Source organism: Camellia sinensis, chromosome 13 (genome assembly GCF_055761805.1).
Source record: "Camellia sinensis isolate YWXY chromosome 13, ASM5576180v1, whole genome shotgun sequence".
NCBI classification, from domain to species: domain Eukaryota; kingdom Viridiplantae; phylum Streptophyta; class Magnoliopsida; order Ericales; family Theaceae; genus Camellia; species Camellia sinensis.
In genome coordinates this window covers 11,497,531-11,521,952 of record NC_138973.1, presented here as the reverse complement: position 1 = coordinate 11,521,952, position 24,422 = coordinate 11,497,531, and the positions used below count along the sequence as shown (strand labels likewise).

Here is a 24,422-nt window from a genome sequence, read left to right as displayed (position 1 = left end):
GAGTATGAGTTATATTTTGAGTTTGTGAGTTTTGAAATTATGATTTGAGTGTGGAAAATTTGTTTGGTAAAAGAGTTTTGAATTAAGTGAAAAAATTTTAATGTGACATATGATATTTATACAAAAACTTACAACTCATAACCAAACATATAACTCAAAATTCTATTAAAGTACATAAAAAAATTTAAAAATTCGAAAAATATTTTTTTTGAATATATAAAAATTAACATATGTCAATTGCAAAAAAAAAATTTGCACTGTTCCGGTCAACCGGCCGGACGACCGGTGGGACGTCTGATGGGCCGACCGATTATGCCAAATTTGAAAAACGCGCCCCACACAAAGTTTTATGGAAAGTTGTGGAAATGTGATTTGAGAATTTATTCCAAACATCATATTGGAATATGTGTGTAGAATCATTGTTTGGAAACACAACCAAACACAGCCGCTTTTCGTATCCGCTATTCTTAGGACATTGATTGAAATCAAAGCACAGTATACGTGTGATAGAAAATGTTATAAGTCTTAAATTTTTTTTTTTTTAAGTAAATGATTAAATATTTCATATAAATGTAAAATTTACATTTATGTAAAATATTTAATTTGCTTAAAATATTTAATCATAATTTCAAAATACAACCAAACGCTACTTAAAATATAAATCGTTTTTAAAATTTTAAAAATTATAAATATTTAATTGTCATAATTTTTTATTTGACGTAATTAATAGAAAAAATAAAATTCAACAATATTTCTAATGTCATTACAAATTAATAATTAATCAATAAAAATTGTCATTTATTATGTAACTTAAAAATGGAGTTAAATATAATTTTAAAAATTATAAAAAAAATAATTTATATTTGGGCAATCTTGGGACCCAGTGGGGGCGACCCCAACACCCTCAAGTGACAGTTGGCAACTGTCGACTGGCTCAAAAAAAAAAAAAAAACAAATTTTCAGCCAATTAGAGATGACCCCAGCACCCCGAGTCCAACTCAATGGCACCGTTTGGGAAGTAAGTTTATGGGCTTTTTTGGCTATTTTAGCCACAAAAGATAAAATAGGCTATTTTAGCCATAACAAACAAAACATCACATCAAACCCATAATCATTACACTCTTCTCTCACAAAAAAAGTCAAAAAAGTCAAAAAGCTAAAAAGTCCTTCCCAAACCAAGCTTTTTAACCCAGACTAAAATAGCCAAAAAAATCAAAAAGCTAAAAAATCAACTCACTTTCTAAACGGAGGCTTTATATTTTAACAACAATGATTCATCCCACTAAAAATATCACCACTAATAGCACTAATGCATTAAAAAAATAAAAAATAAATAAAAAAAATTCAACTTCAAAACTAAAACATCACATCATTAATGGCGAGACCCATACCACCTCTAACATTTTTCATATTTTAAACAAACTCAGACACGAGCAGGAATCTGGTGGGCCCACCTCCACCTGATACTTACGTGTACCGGTGCTATGGTCTCCATCTGCTGTCATTCCCCTCGCTCGTTCGTTCGGATTCCAATTCACGTTTCTTCTTCTTCTTCTTCTTCTTCTTCTCTCTCTCTCTCTCTCCCTCTCTCCCCTTGTAATCTCTCTCATGAATTTGCTTTCAGGCACTGACAGCTTCACCTGAACTCTGAACGATCTACCAATTCGTCGAAATTTCAGTTCCTTCACTGACCTCGTTCTTTCTTTCTACCACTAAGTTTTCTCTGGGTATGTTCACTTTCTTTTTTACTCCCTTGAATTTGATGATTTCTCGCTTAAATCTGTTTGACTGCTCAGAAAATTGAGTTAAAGAATGAGAAAATTAAAAAGAAAGCATGGGTTTTTGTTACTTTTTTGTGCTTTTGCAGACACTTGTTCGAACTGATATGAAATTATGAATTTTTATTTTTATTTTTTTTTGTAATTGGGATTTTAACTGTGAATACTGTTTTCCATTTGATTGCAAATTTAGGGTTCCTATATCTTAAGTACCAAAGTCTAATTACTGACAGAGTGGAAGAAAGTAAAGAAAGAGGAAACTTTTATTATCATGAGCTGGTAGATTGATTGGCTTGCCTGAAATTTTAATTTACTTTGAAGTTGTAAAGAAATAATCACACCATCAATTATGAATTGGATGCTTGTGTTTGTTTGTGTGTGTTTGTGTGGAAGAGAACCTTTTAATTTTTGTCAAATAGCGAATTGGGTAAGAGTGAATTATATGAAACTTTTTAAATTTAATTTAATTTAATTTTTTATTCTCTGGGTATCCTTGAAGAAATCAGCATTCACCATATATATGTATATATATTGTTACTTGTCAATTACCCATCAGTATCTTGCCTTCTTTTACAAAAGTTTTGCCTTTTTCATGTCTCCCCTTTGAATCTGTTTCATTGAAAATTTATCTTTCTCTAGTTTCTTATGGGGAGACTGGTGGCAACCATGTACATTGAGTCATTTAATATTATATTTCAGCCAAGTTGTGAGCCTTAGTTTAACTTTGGCATTGCTTGATTAGTTGTGGTCTTTTTGCAATCTTCTCTTGCATTACTGGCTTTCATTCTTTTGCTAGAGCTTTCCCCTTTTCATTTCCCCCTCTTCAAATCAGTTCTATTGGAAAAGAGCTGATGGTGGTTATGTTTATCTAACTTCTTATTGGGAGACCATCTATATTGTGTCAGTTTAGGGTATATTTCAGCCAAGTTGTGATAGTTTAACATTGGTGTCGCTCATCTTATTGGGAGACCATCTATATATATTTTGAATTCTCCTTTCTTCTTGTTGATTTCATTAGTGAGTTCAATTTCAGTGTTCAGCTTTTTTGAGTTTGTATAGTTTTGGACATAGGTTATGCATCTTCTGGCATGCTTCTAATATACATATACTCTTTACTTATCAAAATAAAATAAAATAAAATAAAATAAAATTCATCCAAACAGAGAAGGAAGAACTTCATTATTTGCAACAGGTTACTATTTTAATCCTCAATCATTTGAAACAAGCGTTTTTATTTTAACTTAATTTCTTATACATGGTATTTTGTGGGTGTGGAATGCTTACTCATGGTTACTATTATCTCAGGAGGAAGAATGGCTGGAAAAGTTATTGGCAAACGACAGATGGCTTCCTTTGATTTTGAGCTTATTGAAGGTGATGTTGGTCAAATAAGGACTGTTGAAGCATCACCAAACCAGATTAGTCCATGGATTGACCCTGCAACAATAAAACTGAGACACAGAATTGGGAGGGGTCCTTTTGGTGATCTATGGCTAGCAACTCATCATCAAGCAACTGAAGATTATGAGGAGTATCATGAAGTGGCTATCAAGATGTTGCATCCAATTAAGGAAGATAATGTTAAGGTTGTATTAGATAAGTTCAATGATTTGTTTTCTAAATGTCAAGGCTTAAAGGGTGTTTGTTGGTTGCATGGCATTTCGATTATTAGTGGAAAGGTAAGTCTTTTATCTGAATTTGTTTATAATTTTGATATATTTCCACCCTTTTTGCTAAACGTTGTTTGTCCTTCCAGATATGTATTGTCATGAAATTCTATGAGGGATCAGTTGGTGACAAAATGGGTAGCCTTAAAGGGGGAAAACTCTCATTGCATAATATTTTGAGGTGATGTTTACTTCATGCGGACATGAACATATGCTTTTATGGTTTTCACCCTTAGTGCCTAATATGGTGAAGTGCCTAATATGCTTTCATGGTGTTTTTAACAGGTATGGGATGGATTTGGCTCAGGGAATTATGGAACTGCATTCAAAAGAGATTTTAGTTCTTAACCTCAAACCTTTTAATTTCCTTTTGAATGAAAATGAGGGGGCAGTTCTTGGAGATTTAGGGATTCCTTATGTGTTGCTCGGAATTCCATTGCTAAGTTCAGATATGGCTCGAAGACTTGGAACCCCAAACTACATGGCTCCAGAGCAATGGCAACCAGAAGTAAGAGGTCCAATATCCTTTGAAACTGATTCATGGGGGTTTGGTTGCAGCATTGTGGAGATGTTCACTGGAATTCAGCCTTGGCGTGGAAAGTCTGTGGATGAATTATATAACTTAGTTGTTAAAAAACAAGAGAAACCACAAATTCCCAGTGGCCTTCCTCCTGCTGTTGAGAATGTCATAATTGGGTGTTTTGAGTATGACCTCCGAAGTCGTCCTGTGATGGCAGACATCCTACATGCTTTTAAAAGGTATCTTTTTTGTTTACTGAATATGAAAGAAAATAAAACCTCAACAGTTGATTATTGGATGAGTTATTCTATGGATATATGATATATATTGACTCAAGAAAAAGCAAATGATGAGGCCCTACAGGTATGATGTGGAGGGTTTATTGAAAAGAAGAGGAGTGAGTTTTCATATTTATATGGTTATGCATGAACTTATTGCGGATATAAAAGAGAACAACCCAATTATCTGTTGTTTGTTGATTAGTTTGTATTCATGAAACTATGGTAGGGTTTTTATCTGAAGTGAAAAGTATGAAAAGATACTACTCAGTCTGGTGGTTATGAGTTAAGTTGGACTTAACAAGATGTATGATATAACTTTAGTAAATTCAAAATAGAAATTAGGATGGTGAACACGTTTGTTGTTGGTGGTCAATTGTTCACAAGGCAGGCAATTATAAGAAGAAGTTATTTATAAACCTAAACTAGGATGAGTGGTGAGAGGGTAATTTTGGTGAAAATTGGGCCGAGCTATGAGATGGGCATTATGGCCCAAAGTACGAAGGGCTGGGTAAAAAGGCCGTAAAATTACTCCGGCCCAAGAGAGGTAAAAGATTACTCCAGCCCGAGAGGAATGTAAAGTTACTCCGGTCCGGAAGCGACTTGGAGTTAGGCCGGTCTCAGAATTAGTCCGGTCATGGCGTATTGTGGTTAGAACGGTCAGAACCTTGCTGCTCGGTAGCTTGGTCTAAACATACCATGGTTTGTACATGAGAGAACCGAGATAAAAAGGAGAAGGAAGAACCGAACTAAGGATAGTACGGCTTACTCTGTGGCTCAACATAGCCATGATTACTTCGGTCATGTGGGAATCCGGCCATAGTAATAACCATCTCACTTGGTTTAAGCAGTGAGGGGGGTGTTGGAGGATAAGGATTATCCTTCAGGAAGTTAAATCCTAGGAGGACTCTGCATGGAGGAATAGAAGTCCTACTAGGATTGTGCCACACGAAACCTATAAAAGCTCACAAACATCACCTTTGGAGAGGTAACACACAACTTTGCTTTCTGAATACACAGAGTTTTGTCTATTTGTCAAGCTTACTGTCTTAGGCATCGGAGAGGTTTCCGACGCACACCGGCCGGCTAGCTCACATTTGTGTTTTCAAGTGATAAAGCGATGACGTACGGAGGAGAGTGGACTTGGTCAACAGGATTATACGAGAAGGTTTATTTCTTTCCCGTACAATTGGCGCTGTCTGTGGGAATTACAGACAGAACAAAAGCTCTTGACTAAAGCTTCTCCTCTTTAAAAACAATGGCGCATATTGAAGAATTGCCACAGTCCGCCATCGACGGGCAAACTCCAGATGGGGGTGCAAGGCGTGAGGGATTACCTTCTATCCCTCCCATGGCGGACTTGGAGTCCCAACGACATAACACCAGGAGGGATACTAGGGGAAGACGGACTCACAGCCCCCGTCACTCTCGTTCACAAAGTCCTGACAGGCAAAGGCGGAGGATTGATCCTCAAATTCTGGAGGACCGCGTGAAGGAGCAAGACGAATTGATAAGGAAGATGGCGGCGGACATGGAGGCCTTGAAGCGCCAGATGAAGAAAAAAGAAGTGGCGACAGGAGAGGGGCGCAAAAACAAGACGCCCCCTCGCCACTCAGAAAATCGTAGTAGGAATACCACACCCTCGCAAGGAGGGAGTAGAAGCCTCAGGACAGGCGATACTCAATCTAGATCTTCCAGAAGTCGTCACTCCAGGTCTGAGAGGACGAGATCTGAAAGATCATAAACTGAAGGAAGCACGTATTGGCCCTCACATACGCACCAAACCAGATCTAGACAGACGGAGTTACCCAGGTCATCCGACTTACGAACCGTGCTCGAAGAAAAAGCACGATGCAAGGAGGATGCCAGGGCACGGGATCCACACAGAGTTTCTGCCTTACAGCGGTTGGCTCATCGGACGCATGGAAGCGTCGAGGTTGGAATACCAATACCGCGCCCTGCCTACGAACCAACGGACAAAGCATTAGCAAGGCTGCAGACTTCGCCGTTTGTTCCGGCGATTGAAAACGCGCCCCTACCATCAGGCTTCCTTCAGCCCAAATTCACTACATATGAGGGGAAGACGGACCCCTACTCGCACTTGAGCCACTTTCGCCAGGTCATGGCTGTATACAGGCGAAACGAGGCCTTAATGTGCATACTCTTCCCATCTAGCCTTGGCGACCTAGGCTTGACTTGGTTCGAGAAACTTCCAGAGGGCAGCATAGCCTCTTGGGCACAATTAGCAGAGGCATTCGTAACGAGGTTCCGAACAAACACTAAAACCCCGGTGGAGATCGACCAGCTACTCTCCATCGACATGGGAGATAAAGAGACCCTAAGATCCTACAATAGTCGCTACTGGGAGACATTCAATCAGATTGAGGACTGCCCCACCAATCTCGCCATTGCACAGTATAAAAGAGGCTTTCCAGTCGGAAACAAACTAAGGGACTCGATCACCATGACGCTACCCCTCACCATGGAAGCCTTGATGGAAAGAGTGCATCAGCACATCAGGGTAGAAGAGGATGGCGCACGTGCCAAAGTAAAATCTGGGACGACCACAGTACAAGAAAGGAAGACCTCAGCGAAGGTTAATACGGTAGATCGACCGAACAGAAACGGACGTGGCAGACGAGATAACGGAGAAGACCCGGATAAAAGATGGTTGAGAATCCGCACTGCCATAACCATGGTGTTCAAGAAACCGATATATCGGATTCTGAGCGAAATAAGAGATGAGCCTTTCGTCAAGTGGCCAGCTAAACTGGGAGAAACACAGAAGGATTATGACGAAAGATCACGATGCACCTTCCATAAAGAAAAGGGACACCACACTGAGAATTGCACGCCATTGAGACAGCACCTGGAGGAGTTGGTGGCGGCAGGTCACTTGGATAAATACATTGAAGGAGGGACGCAGCCAGCCCCCCAGGACCATAATAACCCCAATGGGATGCCAATCGACGCCCCGCCTCAAGGCATTATCAATGTGATACATGGAGTCCTTGAACCTGAGCGTGTATGCGAGCTCAGAGGATTAATCAAAAAAGCTGAACATTTAAGAGAGGTGCTAAGTGCCCAACCTGCCACCAAGAAGGGGAAGACAGAGGCAACAAACGTCATGTCTTTTTCAGATAAAGACTTAGAATGAATATACTGCCCTCACAATGATGCCCTGGTCGTCACTCTCCGAGTCAAGGATTTTGACGTCAAGCGGATTCTGATTGACCAGGGTATTTCATGTGAAATCATGTACTACGAAACATTTAAACAACTGAAGTTACAAGACAAAGACTTGGCGCCTGCTGTATTTCCCCTAATTGGATTCAACTCCATGCCAGAATGGCCCGTCGGCAAAATAATTCTTCCAGTTAGAGCAGGAAGCGTGACGAAACAAGTGGAGTTCTGGGTATTGAAGGTCCCCTCTACTTACAACATCATCCTGGGCAGAACATGGCTGCATGCCATGCGATCGGTGGCGTCATCCTACCACCAAGTAATGCGGTTCCCCAACGACACCGGTATAATTGAAGAAGTCTATGGAGACCAGATCATGTCGAAGCAATGCTTCGTCACGGTAAATGGCAGCCGTGCTGCCAAAGGATATGTTCATTCGGTGGAAGAACCTGAGAGTAATGAGCTATTCGCAGATGTCGGCAAAGCGGCGGATCAGAAAGCAGTGGAGGACTTGGTAGAGGTAAAAATAGATGAAAAGAACCCGGATAAGTTCTTTTTGCTCGGTTCGTCGCTGTCCAGCACTGAGCGATTAGAGGTCTTGGAATTCTTAACCTCTAACATCGAAGTGTTCGCCTAGACACCGTACGACATGCCAGGCATTGATCCAAACTTCATCTGTCACCAACTCAATGTCCACCCATCCGCCAGATCAGTCATTTAGCGCACTCGCAGATCGGCACTTCACCATGCCGAAATAGTGGCAGAAGAAGTAGGTAACCTGCTGGAGGCAGGAGCAATTAGAGAGGTGCACTACCCAAAATGGATCTCCAACACGGTCGTAGTGCCAAAGAAGAATGGCAAATGGCGCGTCTGCGTCGACTACAAAACAGTCAACAAGGCGTGCCCAAAAGATAGCTTTCCTCTTCCACGGATAGATCAACTGGTAGACCTAACAGCGGGGCACAACCGACTTAGCTTTCTAGATGCATACAGAGGCTACCACCAAATCGCCATGCATGAACCAGACCAGGAGGTCACATCCTTTACAACTCCAAGAGGACTATACTGTTACAAGGTCATGCCCTTTGGCCTGAAGAACGCAGGGGCAACATTCCAACGAATGGTCACCAAGATGTTTGAACCATTGTTAGGAAGAACGATGGAGGCTTACATCGACGACATGGTGGTCAAAAGCAAGGATGAGAATGACCATCTTAAGGACCTAGGAGAGACGTTTGAAATCCTAAAGAAGCACAAGTTGTGCCTCAATGTATCTAAGTGTGCATTCGGAGTAGGATCTGGCAAATTCCTAGGCTTCCTTGTGACCAACCGGGGAATAGAAGCAGACCCCTCTCAGATCAAAGCAATCCAGGATTTGGAGAGACCAAACTCAGTGAAAGAAGTGCAGCATCTCACCGGTATGGCAGCCGTGCTCAATCGGTTCATAAGCCGGTCGTCAGACAGACTACGGCCATTCTTTCAAGCTTTAAAAGGCAAGTTTGAATGGGACGAAGAATGTAACCAAGCACTAGAAAGCCTGAAAGAATACATGTCCTCCCCACCATTGCTGGTCACCCCAATATCAGGAGAAGAACTCTTCCTATACCTCGCAGTCTCTCAGCATGCAATTAGCGCAGTGTTGGTCCGTGCGGAAGGAATTCAACATCTGCCCATCTATTATGTCAGCAAGACATTGCTGGGAGCCGAAACAAGGTATTTGCCACTGGAAAAATTGGCATTAGCCTTGATGATGGCCTCCAGGAAATTGGCACACTACTTTCACGCCCACACCATAGTCGTCCTCACAGCTTTCCCATTAAAAGCTTTGTTTGAGAGGGCGAACTTTTCTGGGCGAATTTTGAAGTGGGCAGTAGAGCTGGGACAATTCGATGTCAAGTTCCAACCTAGAACCGCAGTAAAAGCCCAATCTTTGGCAGACTTCGTCGCAGAGTTTACTCCTGGAAGTCATCATATCTGCCCAGTCGACCTAACTGACACAACCGAACTAGGGATGGAAGTTGACGCCGGAATAGCGCAACCCCTCGCAGAAGGTACTCAGTCAGACTCCAAGGCAGACCAGACTATAGACAGCAAGGAAGAAGCAAACCAAGCTACAACAAACCAAGACTCACCAACAAATAAAGACTTGGTTCAATCAGATAGCGAGGGGCAGACAGCAAGCATGGACCTTGAAGAAAACACCAGCAACATTCTTGACCCCACGACATCATCCGACCCCTCCACTTGCTGGAAGTTGTTCGTTGGTGAGATGTGGAAGCTCTTTGTGGATGGAGCATCCAACCGGCATGGTGCAGGACTTGGCATAGTCCTCATCTCACCAGACGGCCTGGTTGTGGAGCAAGCAATCAACCTTGGCTTCCCAGCATCAAACAACGAAGTGGAATATGAAGCACTTCTAGCAGGACTCAAATCAGCATACCATATGAAAGCCACCGAATTAATGGTCTACAGCGACTCACAGCTGGTGGTAAACCAAATTTCTGGCGACTATGAAGCAAAGGATGATAGGATGGCTAAATACCAAGAGTTGGTCAGAACAGAAATCAAGAAATTTGAAGTAGTAAGGATAGAACAGATAGGCAGGGAGGAGAACAGCAGAGCAGACGAACTAGCAGGCTTCGCTTCAATGGCAGACACCTCCATCCCTCATCCACTACTGATCGACTACCTACCTAGACCAAGCATTGAGGACCCCGAAGCAGAAGAGGTATGTTGCACAGAACTAGGCCCCTCATGGATGGATCCCATCATACTATTATTGAAAGACGGCGTCCTACCAGAAGAAAAGAAAGAAGCCAACAAAATTAGAGCAAAGTCACAGCGATTTTGGCTCTCCCCATCTTTGGCATTATACAAAAAGTCGTTCTCAGGACCCTATCTAAAGTGTGTCCAACCCAGCAAAGTGGAAGCATTCTTGTACGAGATACACGAAGGGGTGTGCTGAAGCCATCAAGGAGGAAGATCGCTAGCTTACAGGGCCATTTCACAAGGATACTGGTGGCCATACATGCAGGCAGACTCAGAAAAATATGTGAAGAGGTGTGAGAAATGCCAAAAATTCGCACACCAAATACATCAACCAGCAAGAGAACTCCTACCATTAACTAGCCCATGGCCTTTCGCTATGTGGGGCTTGGACATAGTAGGACCATTTCCAACAGCACCCGGCAACAGGAAGTTCTTTCTCGCAGCAACAGACTACTTCACAAAGTGGGTGGAAGCAGAAGCATTGGCATCAATCAAGGAAAGAGATGTGAAGAAGTTTGTCTGGCAAAATATCATCACTCGGTTTAGAATACCAAAAGCCCTAATCTCAGACAATGGCACTCAGTTCGACAGCAGAATCTTCAGAGGCTTTTGTGAAGAGTACAAGATAGAGTTCTACAATTCTACACCAGCATATCCTCAAGCAAATGGCCAAGCAGAAGCATCAAATAAAGTTGTCTTGGATGGACTGAAGAAAGGTTAGAAAAGGCAAAAGGCAAGTGGGCGGAAGAACTTCCCCATGTTTTGTGGGCTTCCCGCACCACACCTCGACGCTCAACAGGAGAAACACCATTCTCCTTAGCCTATGGAATGGAAGCAGTAATCCCACTGGAAATTGGCCTCCCCACAATTCGAAACGAAAATTTTGATCCCGACTTAAATGGAGAGGTCATAACATTTGAGCTCGACCTCGCCGAAGAAAGAAGAGAAAAAGCACTAGTCCACATTGCCTCGTATCAACAAGAGTTATCCAGGAAATACAACAAAATTGTGCATCCAAGACAATTCAAGATCGGAGATTGGGTACTACGCAAAATGATGGGAAACACCTTGATACCAGGAGATGGCAAGCTAGGGCCAAACTGGGAAGGTCCTTACAAAGTGGTTGGGTTAGCAGGCAAAGGGGCATACCACCTAGAAGACAAGGACGGCAACGCAATCCCTAGGCTATGGAACACGGCCAATCTCAAGTTATTTTATTTTTAGCTTTCCTCTTTCAAATACGTGTAATTTTTTCTTTTCTCAATAAAACAAATCGATTCTTTTTAGCATAAGTTGTTCTGTGTAAAAGTTAGCTTTAGTGAAGGTAGGAATATTGCAAACACTTTATTCTAAGTTGGCTGGAAAAACTAACTTAGAGGTTGGCTGGAATAAACCAACACCCCTCCTAAGCCCAGGATAAGGATCCAGGCTGCAGGACGTTTGGTCAGAACAACCAAACATTTTACTCTAAGTTGGCTGGAAAAACTAACTTAGAGGTTGGCTGGAATAAACCAACACCCCTCCTAAGCCCAAGATAAGGATCCAGGCTGCAAGACGTTTGGTCGGAATAACCAAACACTTTATCCTAAGTTAGCTGGGAAAAACTAACTTAGAGGCTGGCTGGAATAAACCAACACGCCTTTTAAGCCCAGGATAAGGATCCAGGCTACAGGACGTTTGGTCGGAATAACCAAACACTTTATCCTAAGTTAGCTGGAAAAAACTAACTTAGAGGTTGGCTGGAATAAACCAACACCCTTCCTAAGCCCAGGATAAGGATCCAGGCTGCAGGACGTTTGGTCGGAACAACCAAACATTTTATTCTAAGTTAGCTGGAAAAAACTAACTTCGAGGTTGGCTGGAATAAACCAACACCCCTCCTAAGCCCAGGATAAGGATCCAGGCTGCAGGACGTTTGGTCGGAATAACCAAACACTTTATTCTAAATTGACTGGAAAAACTAACTTAGTGGTAGGCTGGATTAACCCTGAGTACTCTTTAGCCGAAGTAAGGACATCAGCTGAAGAGTGGTTGGCTGGATTAAACCAAACTCTTTGAACTCTTCAGCCGAAGTAAGGGTATGGCTGAAGGGTGGTTGGCTGGATTAAACCACTCTTTGTACTCTTCAGCCGAAGTAAGGGTATGGCTGAAGGGTGGTTGGCTGGATTAAACCAACTCTTTGTACTCTTCAGCCGAAGTAAGGGTATGGCTGAAGGGTGGTTGGCTGGATTAAACCAACTCTTTGTACTCTTCAGCCGAAGTAAGGGTATGGCTAAAGAGTGGTTGGCTGGATTACACCAACTCTTTGTACTCTTCCGCCGAAGTAAGGGTATGGCTGAAGAGTGGTTGGCTGGCTTTTAAACTCTTTGTACTCCTCAGCCGAAGTAATTATGTCGGCTAAAGAGTGGTTGGCTAGTGAGCATAGTTAGATTGACCAGCTAAAACCGAGATAACAGTTGGAAGTAAAAAGATCATGGAAAAATCATTCTAAGTACAAACATACAGATCAACCGAAATAAGAGTTCAAGAAAATTTTCATTCATCAAAAAAGAAAATACAAATGAGGGGCCATAGCCTGGTTACAAGAGCAAAAAGTAACAAAGAAGAAAAGTACAAAATCAAGTGAAAAGGTCTTCAATTTCGGCGTCAATATCAACTTGAACACCGGTTGCAGATGGAAGATCAGTCTCAGCAACAACTGGCAGAACGATATCAGTCGATGGCTCAACAGTCAGGTCTTCAACCGTTGCCTCCAACCGAGCTGATTGATCGTTGACTTGCTCGTTGACTACCGGAGTAACAGTTTGTTCGTTTTCATCGTCTTCATCATCTGAATCCTGCAAGAATTGTTCTTGGACCGAAGCAGCATATTCCGCTAGCGACCATTCTCGAACTGTAGCTCGGCTATCTGCTTCTTGGCATGCTCAAGCTCGGCTGTCTTTGCCTCGGCATCTGCCATGGTATGCCTGGTTGCCTTGCGGAGCTCCAACACTTTCTTATGTGCAATGTTGTTCTTCTGAATGGCCTGCAAAAGAGTAGTGACTCTCTTTAGCCGGACTGACAGTTAGGAAAAGTTAGACGAAGAAAAGGGAGAGCCACTTACCAGGATCATTGATTTTGTTGATGACCGGATGGCCTTCAGTTCAGTGTTTAGCTGTTTATTATGGTGCTCCATGTCTTTTGGAAGGCAAACACTCTTGGCTAGATTGAAAGCCATCAAGTGATCCTTCTCAGCAACAACCGAGTCAGTTTCCTGAATATCTCGGTTTTGAAAGGTAAGACTTGGAACCCATTTGGAGGAGTCAGCTCGGTCAGAAGACTCCGGCTGTGGGATTGGTGGAGGGATGGATTCGTCCTCATCCACAAGTTGTTGTTCGGTCGGTGTAGATCGGGGGCGCTTAGAGGGGCGTGATGAAGAAGGCTGTTGAGAAGGGAGGGCCACAACGGCAGGCTGTGTTTGACTTGGTGGGGGTACTTCGGGTCTGTTAGTTTCGATTAGAAGCGCCCTTACTCTGTTCCTTTTAGCCATTTCCTTTCTAGCAGTTAGTGGGATTAGTCTGATTTCTGGCAAGGTTGGGTCCGGTTCTGGGGCCTCCTCTAGCAAAAAGTCGGTCACTCTCGCTTTTCGGCGGCCGCTGTATCTGTAGGTCGGCTCGAATTTTAGTAGCTTAGCCCAACTATGTTCTGGATACCGTAGTGCGGCACGTAAAGTCGCTAGATTTGGGTAGCTATATAAAGAATGGAGTGGGCAGGATCGGCGAAAAAAGACAACTGTTAGTTCAGCTGAAAGATTGAAAAACCGAAATATAATAAAGCACGCATGAAAACCGAAGTAAATATACCGGGTTCTCCTTTTTTCCAGTTTATACGTCGGCCAGGAATCTGGGCTTGATGATCCTCAAAGTTCCCAGACACCCAGAAAAAATCGTCATCGTTTAAGTCTTTATTCGATGTATTTTTTATTATCTTCTCTTGGCGACGGCGTATTCTTAAATAGTAGACCCGCCCATCTTCTTTTGAACCAATGGGGTATTGGTGAAAAATTTCGGCCAGACCAAGGTTGAGACCGGCTTGCCGGTTTAGTTCGGCTATTCCCATTATTATGCGGTATGAATTGGTGGATAGTTGGGTTGGGCATAGTCTAGTTTGCCTAAGAAACTCGCAAATTAAAGGTTGGACTGGAAATCGTAGTCCGATTTCAATTATGGATAAGAGGGTGAAGGGGATAAAGCCTTCATTGTCCCAAGGAATGACATCTTTTTCGACTAAAATCAGGTGGACGTCATCGGGTATATTGTAGTCTTTTCTGAATTCGGCTAGGCCGCCCAGAGTGTCTACTAGATACCTATACTTCCCCATTTATTGTATAATTTACGAATAAATTAGTTCGGTCCAAAAATTGTTCTCAGTAGCTCGGTTGAGCGCGTAGAGGAGTGCCTGGGCAACCTAAGTCTGCAAAGTAGAAAACAAAGGGGTTAAGCACAGATCATCGGACCGTGCTACAAAATAAAAGTACAAAAAATAGGAGCCCTACTTCGGCTATGTGGATGCTACAGGTTCTAGCTCGGTTTCTGCAATGTGATTTGTAGCTCGGTTTGAGCAGGGCTTTGTTAGTTCGGGCTCGGCAAGCGTCTAGATATCTCGATTAAGGAAACGGTTCTGTTTGACCGGTTGATCGTCTAGGGGCAGCTTTCTGAGTTCCATCTAAAAAACTGAGAAAGCTGGTTTAGCCTCAAAGGCCTAGATTGGTTGGAGTTCAGGTATCTCATAACCTAGTTCGGTGGGTTACCTCGGCTAAGATCTATCAAGAAGTGGTTTGACTTATTCAAAGCTACTGGTGTAAACATGAAGTATTAGTCCGGTTGTAAGCTGACTCGACTTTTACCTAGCTTAAACAGTATCCTAGTTCGGTTGCATCATGATTTTGGATCAAAAACCTGTTTTCTACAGGATATTTCATATACTCATGCGTTCTACTGTTAAGTTTTTTCCATAGAAGTACAAAGCAAAGCAAAACGGAAAAATGTGTTTGCAGAAAACACAGAAAACAAAACGCATAGAACAAATACGAAAACAAACAGAGTAAGTAAGATGTACAATACTAACCAGATGAGGAAACAGGAGCTGAAGATGGAAGCAAAAAGCAGCAGTTCACAAACTCTTTCAAAAAGACGAAGAATAATGAAGAACACGAACCCAGAAGATTGAAGAAGTAGTAGAGGCACAGAGAGGGAGAAGTTGCAAAATATGGCAAAAATGAAGAGGCTCGTTTTTAGGTAAAGGAAAAAAGGCGGGACTATTCAAATTTCACGAAGTACGAAGACGGCGTGACAGCCGTCCTCAGTCAATCAGAGCGTGCCACGTGTCCTGGGAAAGAGAAACGATTCAGTCGCCTGTGATTGAAGAGACGTTTTGACCGGACAAGCAGAGCCCGGTGTAAAATTAGCTCGGCTGAAAGGCTTAAAAGTTTTAGCTCGGCTGGAAAGGCTAAAGTGTTCTTTAGCTCGGCTGCAAAGGCTTAAAAACTTTGTAAAAAATATATGTATTATTGATTGATTTTGGTTGTTTAGGTGATGGAGCTCACTAACGACGTCTTCATCGGCTACTCTCGCAACCACTCCGCGAGATGATGATGAAGATAAACCAGATCTCAACCTCTGTTGTTGAACCCTATAAACAGTGTCTTGTCCACTCACCCATGTGACCCACACTCACACACACACCCTTGCAACCCATTTTAATATATTAACATCACTATACTAGCCCACAGGTTTCGAAACACACCCTTGCAACCCATTTTAATATATTAACATCACTATACTAGCCCACAGGTTTCAAAAACCCCCACCGGATTTATTTTATTTTCATCATCACTTTGCTGGTGCACATTCTAATTCTCATTATTTTTATTATTATCACATGGGCGTGTTGCCCCTCTTTAAAAAAAAAAAAAAAAAAAAAAAAAAAAAAAAAAAAAAAAAACCAAACAATTTACAAATTTCTACAACACCCATATTTTATTCATCTCCGGGATCAAACCAACAAACAAACATCACCCACAAACACCCCCCCACAGTGGGATTTTTCTTCTCTATTCTGCCGCCGGTCTCTTTTTTTTGCCTCTGTCCTGGGCCGTCCTTGCCGGTGTTCCCTCCGTGTTTCCCACTCCACTGGGCATGATCACTCCCCCATACTCCTCTACTGCAGCATATGGAGGACCTCCAAATCGGAACATCACGGTGGCCTTCCGCTTCAGCTCCTTATTTTCTGTCTTTAACACACTTATCTCTGCTCGCGCATCCTTATACATGCGTTGGAGCAGAGCCAGCTGGGAGTTTAACTGTTGCACCTCATTTGTCCTGCTCTGCAGCCGGTGCGACAAGTTTGTGACCGCCGTCATGGTTTCCACACATGACTTCAGAGTATACTGATTGGCCTCAATATCAGTTTGCACCGCCATTTTTTGCTCCACCGACCGCATCGGAAAGTTCAATGGAGCAAAACCAGAGGTGTTTGGTTGAGGTTCACTGGCCATCGCACCAGTTATTTCTCTTGTGGACTCGTTCAGTTCTGGAAAGAGCGTGAGCAGACCACGGGAAGAGGAGGCCATGTTCTGGGTAGCTGGACGGGAAGAAGAGGCCATGTTGCTGAGTGTTTCAGAGACGGGTTGGTTACAGAGTATTACGGAGTTTCCCATCAAAAGGCGTGCCCAATTCATCAAAAGGTGTGCCGGACATGATGGCGAGGCACGTGGGCGCCTTGGCTTGCGCGCCCGTTTTGTCGTCTGGTGGCAAGAGGCGCGCGATGCGCGTGGCTGCCTCGGCTATTTAACCAAGACGGAGGCTGAGGCTGAGGCAGACAAAAAAACTTCTGAAAATTCTCTGAAACAAACTCTTCCTTTGCTGAGCTGTTAAAGAAAGAGATGGAGATGAGAAACCCAATCGCCGTCGAGCCCTGTTTCACCGCCTTCGTGGCGTACTCCACTTGGAAAAACAGCGGTAGAGTCGTGGTGGAGACGATGGCTGTGACGGTGATGTATATATATAGAGAGAGGGGGGATACCAGTGAGGGATACCGTGATAGAGGACGGCGATGGTGGTGCTGGTTGACGACGGTGGCAGACGGACCGGCGGAGGTGGACCAAGATTGCCGTAACGGCAGTGTCTGGAAGGGGCACAGGCACTGCCAACAGAGTTTATCAACAGATTTCATCACATCGGGTCTAAACCCCATTGTTGCCGTTGAGCTCATCAAATAGAAGAGGAGAGAGACGAGATCGCTGATGATGTGGATGACGGCTGGTCCTTCACCTGTCTCTGCCATGAAGGAAGAGGAGAGAGAGGGCATCTGGTGACAGATCCTCTTGAGGCCAGAGTAGTCTCAGTTGGGTTCATTGAAGGTGGTGGACTCGAAGAAATTTCAAGGTATGTGTAGAAAATTCTAGTGGATTAGGTTGAGGTCCGGCGGGCGACTAAGGCGAGGTTGCCGCCCGCCGGTGAAGCGAGAAATACTAAGATCTTAACGCTCTGATACCATGTAAAATTGTGATCGGGGTTGATCCCGGAGATGAATAAAATATGGGTGTTGTAGAAATTTGTAAATTGTTTGGTTTTTTTTTTTTTTTTTTGTGTAGGTGATGGTAAATGGGTGGTAGGTGATGGTAAATTCTAACAAACTTCAGCTTGGCTGACAGACAGGTAATCTCAATCATGCTGTGCAGATGGAATTAAGGGGCAATTGAGAGGGTAATTTTGGTGAAAATTGGCCCGAGCTATGAGATGGGCATTATGGCCCAAAGTACGAAGGGCTGGGTAAAAAGGCCGTAAAATTACTCCGGCCCAAGAGAGGTAAAAGATTACTCCGGCCCGAGAGGAATGTAAAGTTACTCCGGTCCGGAAGCGACTTGGAGTTAGGCCGGTCTCAGAATTAGTCCGGTCATGGCGTATTGTGGTTAGAACGGTCAGAACCTTACTGCTCGGTAGCTCGGTCTAAACATACCATGGTTTGTACATGAGAGAACCGAGATAAAAAGAAGAAGGAAGAACCGAACTAAGGATAGTACGGCTTACTCTGTGGCTCAGTATAGCCATGATTACTTCGGTCATGTGGGAATCCGGCCATGGTAATAACCATCTCACTTGGTTTAAGCAGTGAGGGGGGTGTTAGAGGATAAGGATTATCCTTCAGGAGGTTAAATCCTAGGAGGACTCTGCATGGAGGAATAGAAGTCCTACTAGGATTGTGCCACACGAAACCTATAAAAGCTCACAAACATCACCTTTGGAGAGGTAACACACAACTTTGCTTTCTGAATACACAGAGTTTTGTCTAATTGTCAAGCTTACTGACTTAGGCATCGGAGAGGTTTCCGGCGCACACCCGCCGGCTAGCTAATGTTTGTGTTTTCAGGTGATAAAGCGACGACGTACGGAGGAGAGTGGACGGTCAACAGGATTATACGAGAAGGTTTATTTCTTTCCCGTACAAGTGGAATGAAAATGCTTTTGAGTGTGGTAATCAATACTTTCCAAGTCCAAAGAAAAGGTTTATTAAAGAGGTTTAGAACTAGTTATGCATTGTAATACAGAAAGTTGAGTACTTCCCCAAAAAAAAAAAAAAAAAAAGTAACACAAAATGTTGAGTGAAAGACTGGAGATCAACTAAATTTGCACCTGAAGGGGCCTGAATAGGCAAGACCCTAGGTACTACTAGCCAATTAAAGATTTAATAATTCGATCAAATATGCTAGTCAATATCTATGAATCAATCCAAAAGGCAACCATACTAGAGAAGTCACCGATTTACCGATTTACATGGAAAGCCTTGGGAGCAACAATTTCCATAAAAATTATAATAATAAAAAAAAAACCATGTACCTTACCAGAATAAGAATCTGTTAATAATTTAGGGTTCATTGCAGTAACAATTCCTGTTTTTCACACAATAAGTTCTAAAACTTGTTAAAGATTGAAAGTAAGTGAATTAGGTGTATTTTTTTTCCCGATTAAAAACACGTACTCTAAAACTAATGTGATATTCAACCAAACCTACTTTTGTCTATGGAAATTTCCAATACAACAGTACATTTAACTAGGGTTGTTCAAGGGTCGGATCATATTGATTTTCTTGTCAACCGACCCAACCCGATTATGACGGGTTAAAAATGTAATCATGCAATTTTGACCGATGTGGTGTTCGAAATCAACCGTTCTAAAATTCATTGTGGTCAGATTTGGGCAGACTGCACTGTCACAAAAAATCACAAACACAAGAATAAAAAAGCAAAATCTAAAACCCCACCCCCCCCCAAAAAAAAAAAATAAAAAAAAAATAATTCGTGGGAAGAACATCTCAGGACAAAAAATGAAAAGAAAAAGGGAAGGTGGTTTCCATAGAACAACAAAATTAGATTAAAGGGGAAAACTCTCCAGTAATCAAAATGGGTCATCGACTCAGTTATTGAGTGACTTCAATATGCCTTCATCAGTTTTGCAAGTGGTTTCTAGTTTGACATCAATCACTAGGAATCACCCTTCATCATTGACCCCATGGATGAGGTATAGTAATCGGAAAGATCGGAGTGGGGGAGTGTTTTGTGGGGGAGGGGGTTTCAAGGGTGATGGAGAGAGAATGTGAACACATGAGAGAGAGAGAGAGAAAGAGAGAGAGAAGGTTGTCAGGTGAGGATCTCTTAGAGATTATGTGTAATCTGGATGGCCAATAAAACAATGCCACATATTCTTGTAATAATCATCAGTCGGTTGGTTGGGGTGTGTATCAATCTGATACCTGCCCAAAAAACCGAAATTTTGTATTCCTACCCGCAGCCGACCATTCCATGCCATTGAGCCGACCGTTCCGTTAATTTTCGGATCGGATTGGTCGGGCTGGGCAAGTGATTTGAGTTTTTGTACAGCCCTACATTTGACATTGAATAAGTTAGAGACAGACATGTTAACCAGTCAAGCCCTGAATGAGGATTTCAACATACATGAATGGCAATACAAGTGGTGCTATAATGGGAAATTAGAAATGGGTGATTTTAAAGATGAAATAAGAGGAGTTTAGCTAATATGATTTCTCATGTTGTATCTAGACTAATCAATGCTCCAAGTGATTTGATTAGTTGAAGTTGTCAAAAAGATTGGTAGAAGGCCATGGAGAGACTTGAACGCAACCTGAATAATGTGTCTCACAGTGAAAATGATTAGACAATTGAAAACTTTCAAGTCAAACAAATCTCTTAAAGACTCTTACAAGATAAATCATTTTTATATTTTTATTTAGCAAATGGAGTCTAAAATTGAAGACTTGAAGGTTCCAGCTTTATGTTTTGAACCTGGGTACTGTAAGCACATGAAATGTCTTAATCCGAGGATAAAGACAGAGTTGTTAGTTTATACGTATTTACCTCCCTACACTGTCATCTATAAATCCATAGTGCTTACAATTTCATATTACATGGATTTTTTGGTCAGTACTTAATCCTATGGATTGTTCGTATCCTTTCCATTTGTCATTGTGTGATGTAAAATTGATATGAGAATAGTATTTAAAATAATTATTGATGACATTAGAATACTAGTGTTTGGAAATTGGAAGTACTATATCAAGGTGGGAGTTCTTTTTTAAGAGTGAGATGGGAGGTTTGTAAAGTTGTGTTTAGAGACTGATCATTAAAAAATGACGTGTTTATGTTTTCTCTCATTAAGTGATTTTGAAACTTATAAAAATAATTATTATCAATTGAAATATTATTCTAAATCTGAAATGAGATAGGCTTGCACAAAATGGACCAATATAAAGTTCTGCTATGGTCGTTGTCTAGACTCAATGGCTGAGTGAGAGGATGATTGAATGTCATAGTTACGTGAGTATGAAATAAGAGTGAGATTTAGAGCATGGGAATGGTAACTAAATGATATCTTTTAGTTTCATAGATTCTACACACGTGCACGCATATATATATTACTTTGTTTATGTTTTGTGTTTTTATTGCATGCATTTAGTTAAGGTATCTATTTCTGTCAAAAAATGTTCGATAAATAAATCGTTATGTACCTAATGGTTAACAATTATTCAGATTTCATATCCTAATTTGAATAACCATCATAACAATGTTACACAAAAGTTGAACCTTATAATATAAGGCATATTTAAACATTCCACGTGAATAATATCCTCCATTTTGCTTCAACATGTATAGAAACTTATCCTAATAATTTCTTTTATTGCATTTGAAACATTTCATAGGCCGCTAGTATGGAGATCTTGATTATAATATCTGTTTCTTTCTTCTTGTTTGTCTAGTGTAAGAATTTTGTTGTATGTTGTGGATTTCATTTCTGCTATCTATTATTGTTATGGCCCCATCTTCCTTCGATGCTCAATTTTAGAGAATGGCAATGTGACTTAAGTTCTTCGGAAAACCAAGATTGAAGGGATGGCACATCCAGATGTGCTCTCACAGTAGCTCACTAATTGGCATTTGATAAAGTTGCTATTTCAAGATTGTTTGGTCGTTGAGCAATTATTTCTCACTTCCTTGAGGTGTCCTTCATTTGAGAAAAAATAGAATGTAGTTCTTGTGTCTTCCATATTTTTTATTGAAAAAATAAAATAAAAATAGAGCTGTAGAGAAATAGGGCTTTAGAAAGACATTTTCCAGCCAAAAAAGTACATAATTTGAGTACTTAATGCCATATGCTTGGGTTTAATCTATTTATTGCACTACCAAACAAAAGGGTACACTGGGATTGAAAATCTAGCAGACATTTCAGAATTACTGTAGATTTAAAATTTGTTTCTGCAATTGCTGTATCAAGATCATGATATTGTCTGTAGAAGTTGCGCATGACTGCATTCAAACAGTCAAATTTGAATTAAATCTTATCATGCATCTTTTTTTTTTCCCCACGAATATGAAGACGTGTTCAGTACGCTGCATTAAGCTTCTGATGCGTGGTAATTTATTTCAAGGAAAATTGCTAATTATTTGTTCAGTCCTTGTCCTTCATTTAAAATTGCTTGCAAATTTGCAGCTCTCAGAATGCAGTTCTTCAGGATGGAGGCTGGACAGGTCTCACTAGTAGAACAATAATAGACAAATCAAGTGGCAGTGGATACACAGAGTGGTTTCTTTCAAAAGATCAACTCCAAGTGGGGGACATGGTACGGTCCAGGAAGCCATCTAACTCATGCAAACATGAAAACATGGATGTTCCAGAAGGGACTATAGTTGGTTTAGAACGTGACGCAGATCAAAATGGGTTTGTTTTAGTTCGGGTCCATGGGATCCACGACCCAATAAGAGTTCATGGATCTACATTGAAGCGGGTCACATTTGGTTTGGCAGCAGGGGATTGGGTACGTTTGAAGGAGGAAGACAAGAAGCACTCACCGGTGAGTATTCTTCATTCGATCCATCGCGATGGAAGTGTTGCTGTTGGGTTTATAGGAGGGGAGACCCTTTGGAAGGGTACTTACTCAGAGCTCCAGATGGCAGAATCGTATTGTGTGGGCCAGTTCGTGAGGCTGAAATCGAATGTTTTTAGCCCTAGATTTGAATGGCCTCGAAAAGGAGGTGGTGAATGGGCCACTGGAAGGGTTTGTCAGATCTTACCAAATGGGTGCCTTGTTGTCAGGTTCCCAGGAAGATTGACATTTGGAGATGAAACCAGCAGCTTCCTGGGTGATCCTGCTGAAATGGAAGTTGTTTCTTTTAATACTTGTCCAGATATGATTAAGAAGTATCAACATCTTGAAGATTTTCACTGGGCTGTGAGGCCTCTTTTGATTGCATTGGGTCTATTCACTGCCATGAAACTCGGACTTTTTGTTGGGAAGAAAATGGGAAGGTCAAAGGTGAGGAAGCGAAACAAGGTTGTGATGCTAACTGACAGTCAACACATGGATGGACAGAGTGGTGGCAATGCGGCATGGCTTCCTCCAAAAGTAGCGAACATTTTTAGAGAAGGGGTCAGTGCAACTACCACTCGGTAATCATCAAGCATCTGCCAAAAGCTTTCCACTGAGATTTGTTGACCTAACTTGGAATTCGATGAAGCTATATTTCGGATCTGGTAAGAACTGAAACTCTCTGCAAAGTAATCTCATATGTAAATAGATGGATGATTGTTTGTTTAATTACTGCTCTAAGGTGTATATACGTTTAATCAGTGACTTTTGCTGTAAAGATGTTTATTTGCTATGTCTTATGTCTTTTTTTTATTACAATCAAAGAAATCTTAAGTTGATACTTGACAGAATTGTGTATGAGAATGGGTTTTGTTTCTGGCAGATTAAACTTTCCTTGTTTAGACTGGAAAACGTTTTCTTTTTTGGCATTTTCTTACGCTGTGTTTAGTTGGGGGATTTGGAAAGAGAAAGAAGAAAAGGTAGGTGTAATGAAAATAAGATATATCTACATTTCATTTAATCTTATACTTTTTTTTCTTTCTATTTTCAAATTCCTTTTCAAATTTCTCAACCAAACACAGTATTAGTGTTTGGCATGATAGAAAACGTTTCATTGAGTTGATTTGGGTGAAAACAACCACATGAGACATCAAAGTTTTAACGACACCATTGTTATCACCACCCTATTGCCACTACCTACACACCACCTCTATCACTTGTAGGTAGGCCTGTATTCTCACAACCATAATTTGTTTTTTTTTTTTTTGTTTTTTTTTTTTTTTTTAAATGTTCTTGAAAACAACCATAACGAAATCTGAAGTCTCCGTTGTACTCACCGTAGCCCATTAAACTATTAAGCCTGTCCACTTTGCAAACGTGAACTCCTATAAACCAACTTAACCTCAAGTTTGGGCTTTAGCTTGAACTTCTCAACTCAAGCTTGTATTGGATCAGACCACAACATATAAGGACTAATTACTACCATGTCTTATTCAACGTACTTATTTACTCATAACTTTTGAGTGAGCGTTTTTTTTTTTTTTTTTAAACTTTAGAATGAGAAAATTTTAGGACTTACATATATGTTTTGTGGTTGTGATATGATCATTTGGTACTGGTAATAATATTAAAAAAAATTGTCAAAATAATGAATGATTGAGACATCTTTATATCGTGTTTATTGTGTAATTGTTTTGAACTTGCTACTCCAATAAATATTATGAATCATATAAGATAAAATTTTGCACTTTTTCAATTTTTTCCTTCAACAAGATAGTAAGGAGAGTTGAGTCTCTAATATCAAAACTAA

At 41.3% G+C, this 24,422-nt stretch overlaps 1 protein-coding gene across 1 annotated transcript; it reads left to right on the top strand.

The window, feature by feature from the left end:
- The first annotated feature begins 1,435 nt into the window (after positions 1–1,435).
- LOC114293187 (protein KINASE OF THE OUTER CHLOROPLAST MEMBRANE 1-like) lies at positions 1,436–23,463 on the top strand. Its single transcript, XM_028237218.2, has 5 exons — positions 1,436–1,727; positions 3,084–3,457; positions 3,535–3,626; positions 3,731–4,204; positions 22,237–23,463. The coding sequence occupies exons 2-5, from the start codon at positions 3,092–3,094 to the stop codon at positions 23,195–23,197; spliced, it is 1,893 nt and encodes a 630-aa protein (XP_028093019.2). The 5' UTR covers positions 1,436–1,727; positions 3,084–3,091; the 3' UTR covers positions 23,198–23,463.
- Positions 23,464–24,422: the final 959 nt, after the last annotated feature.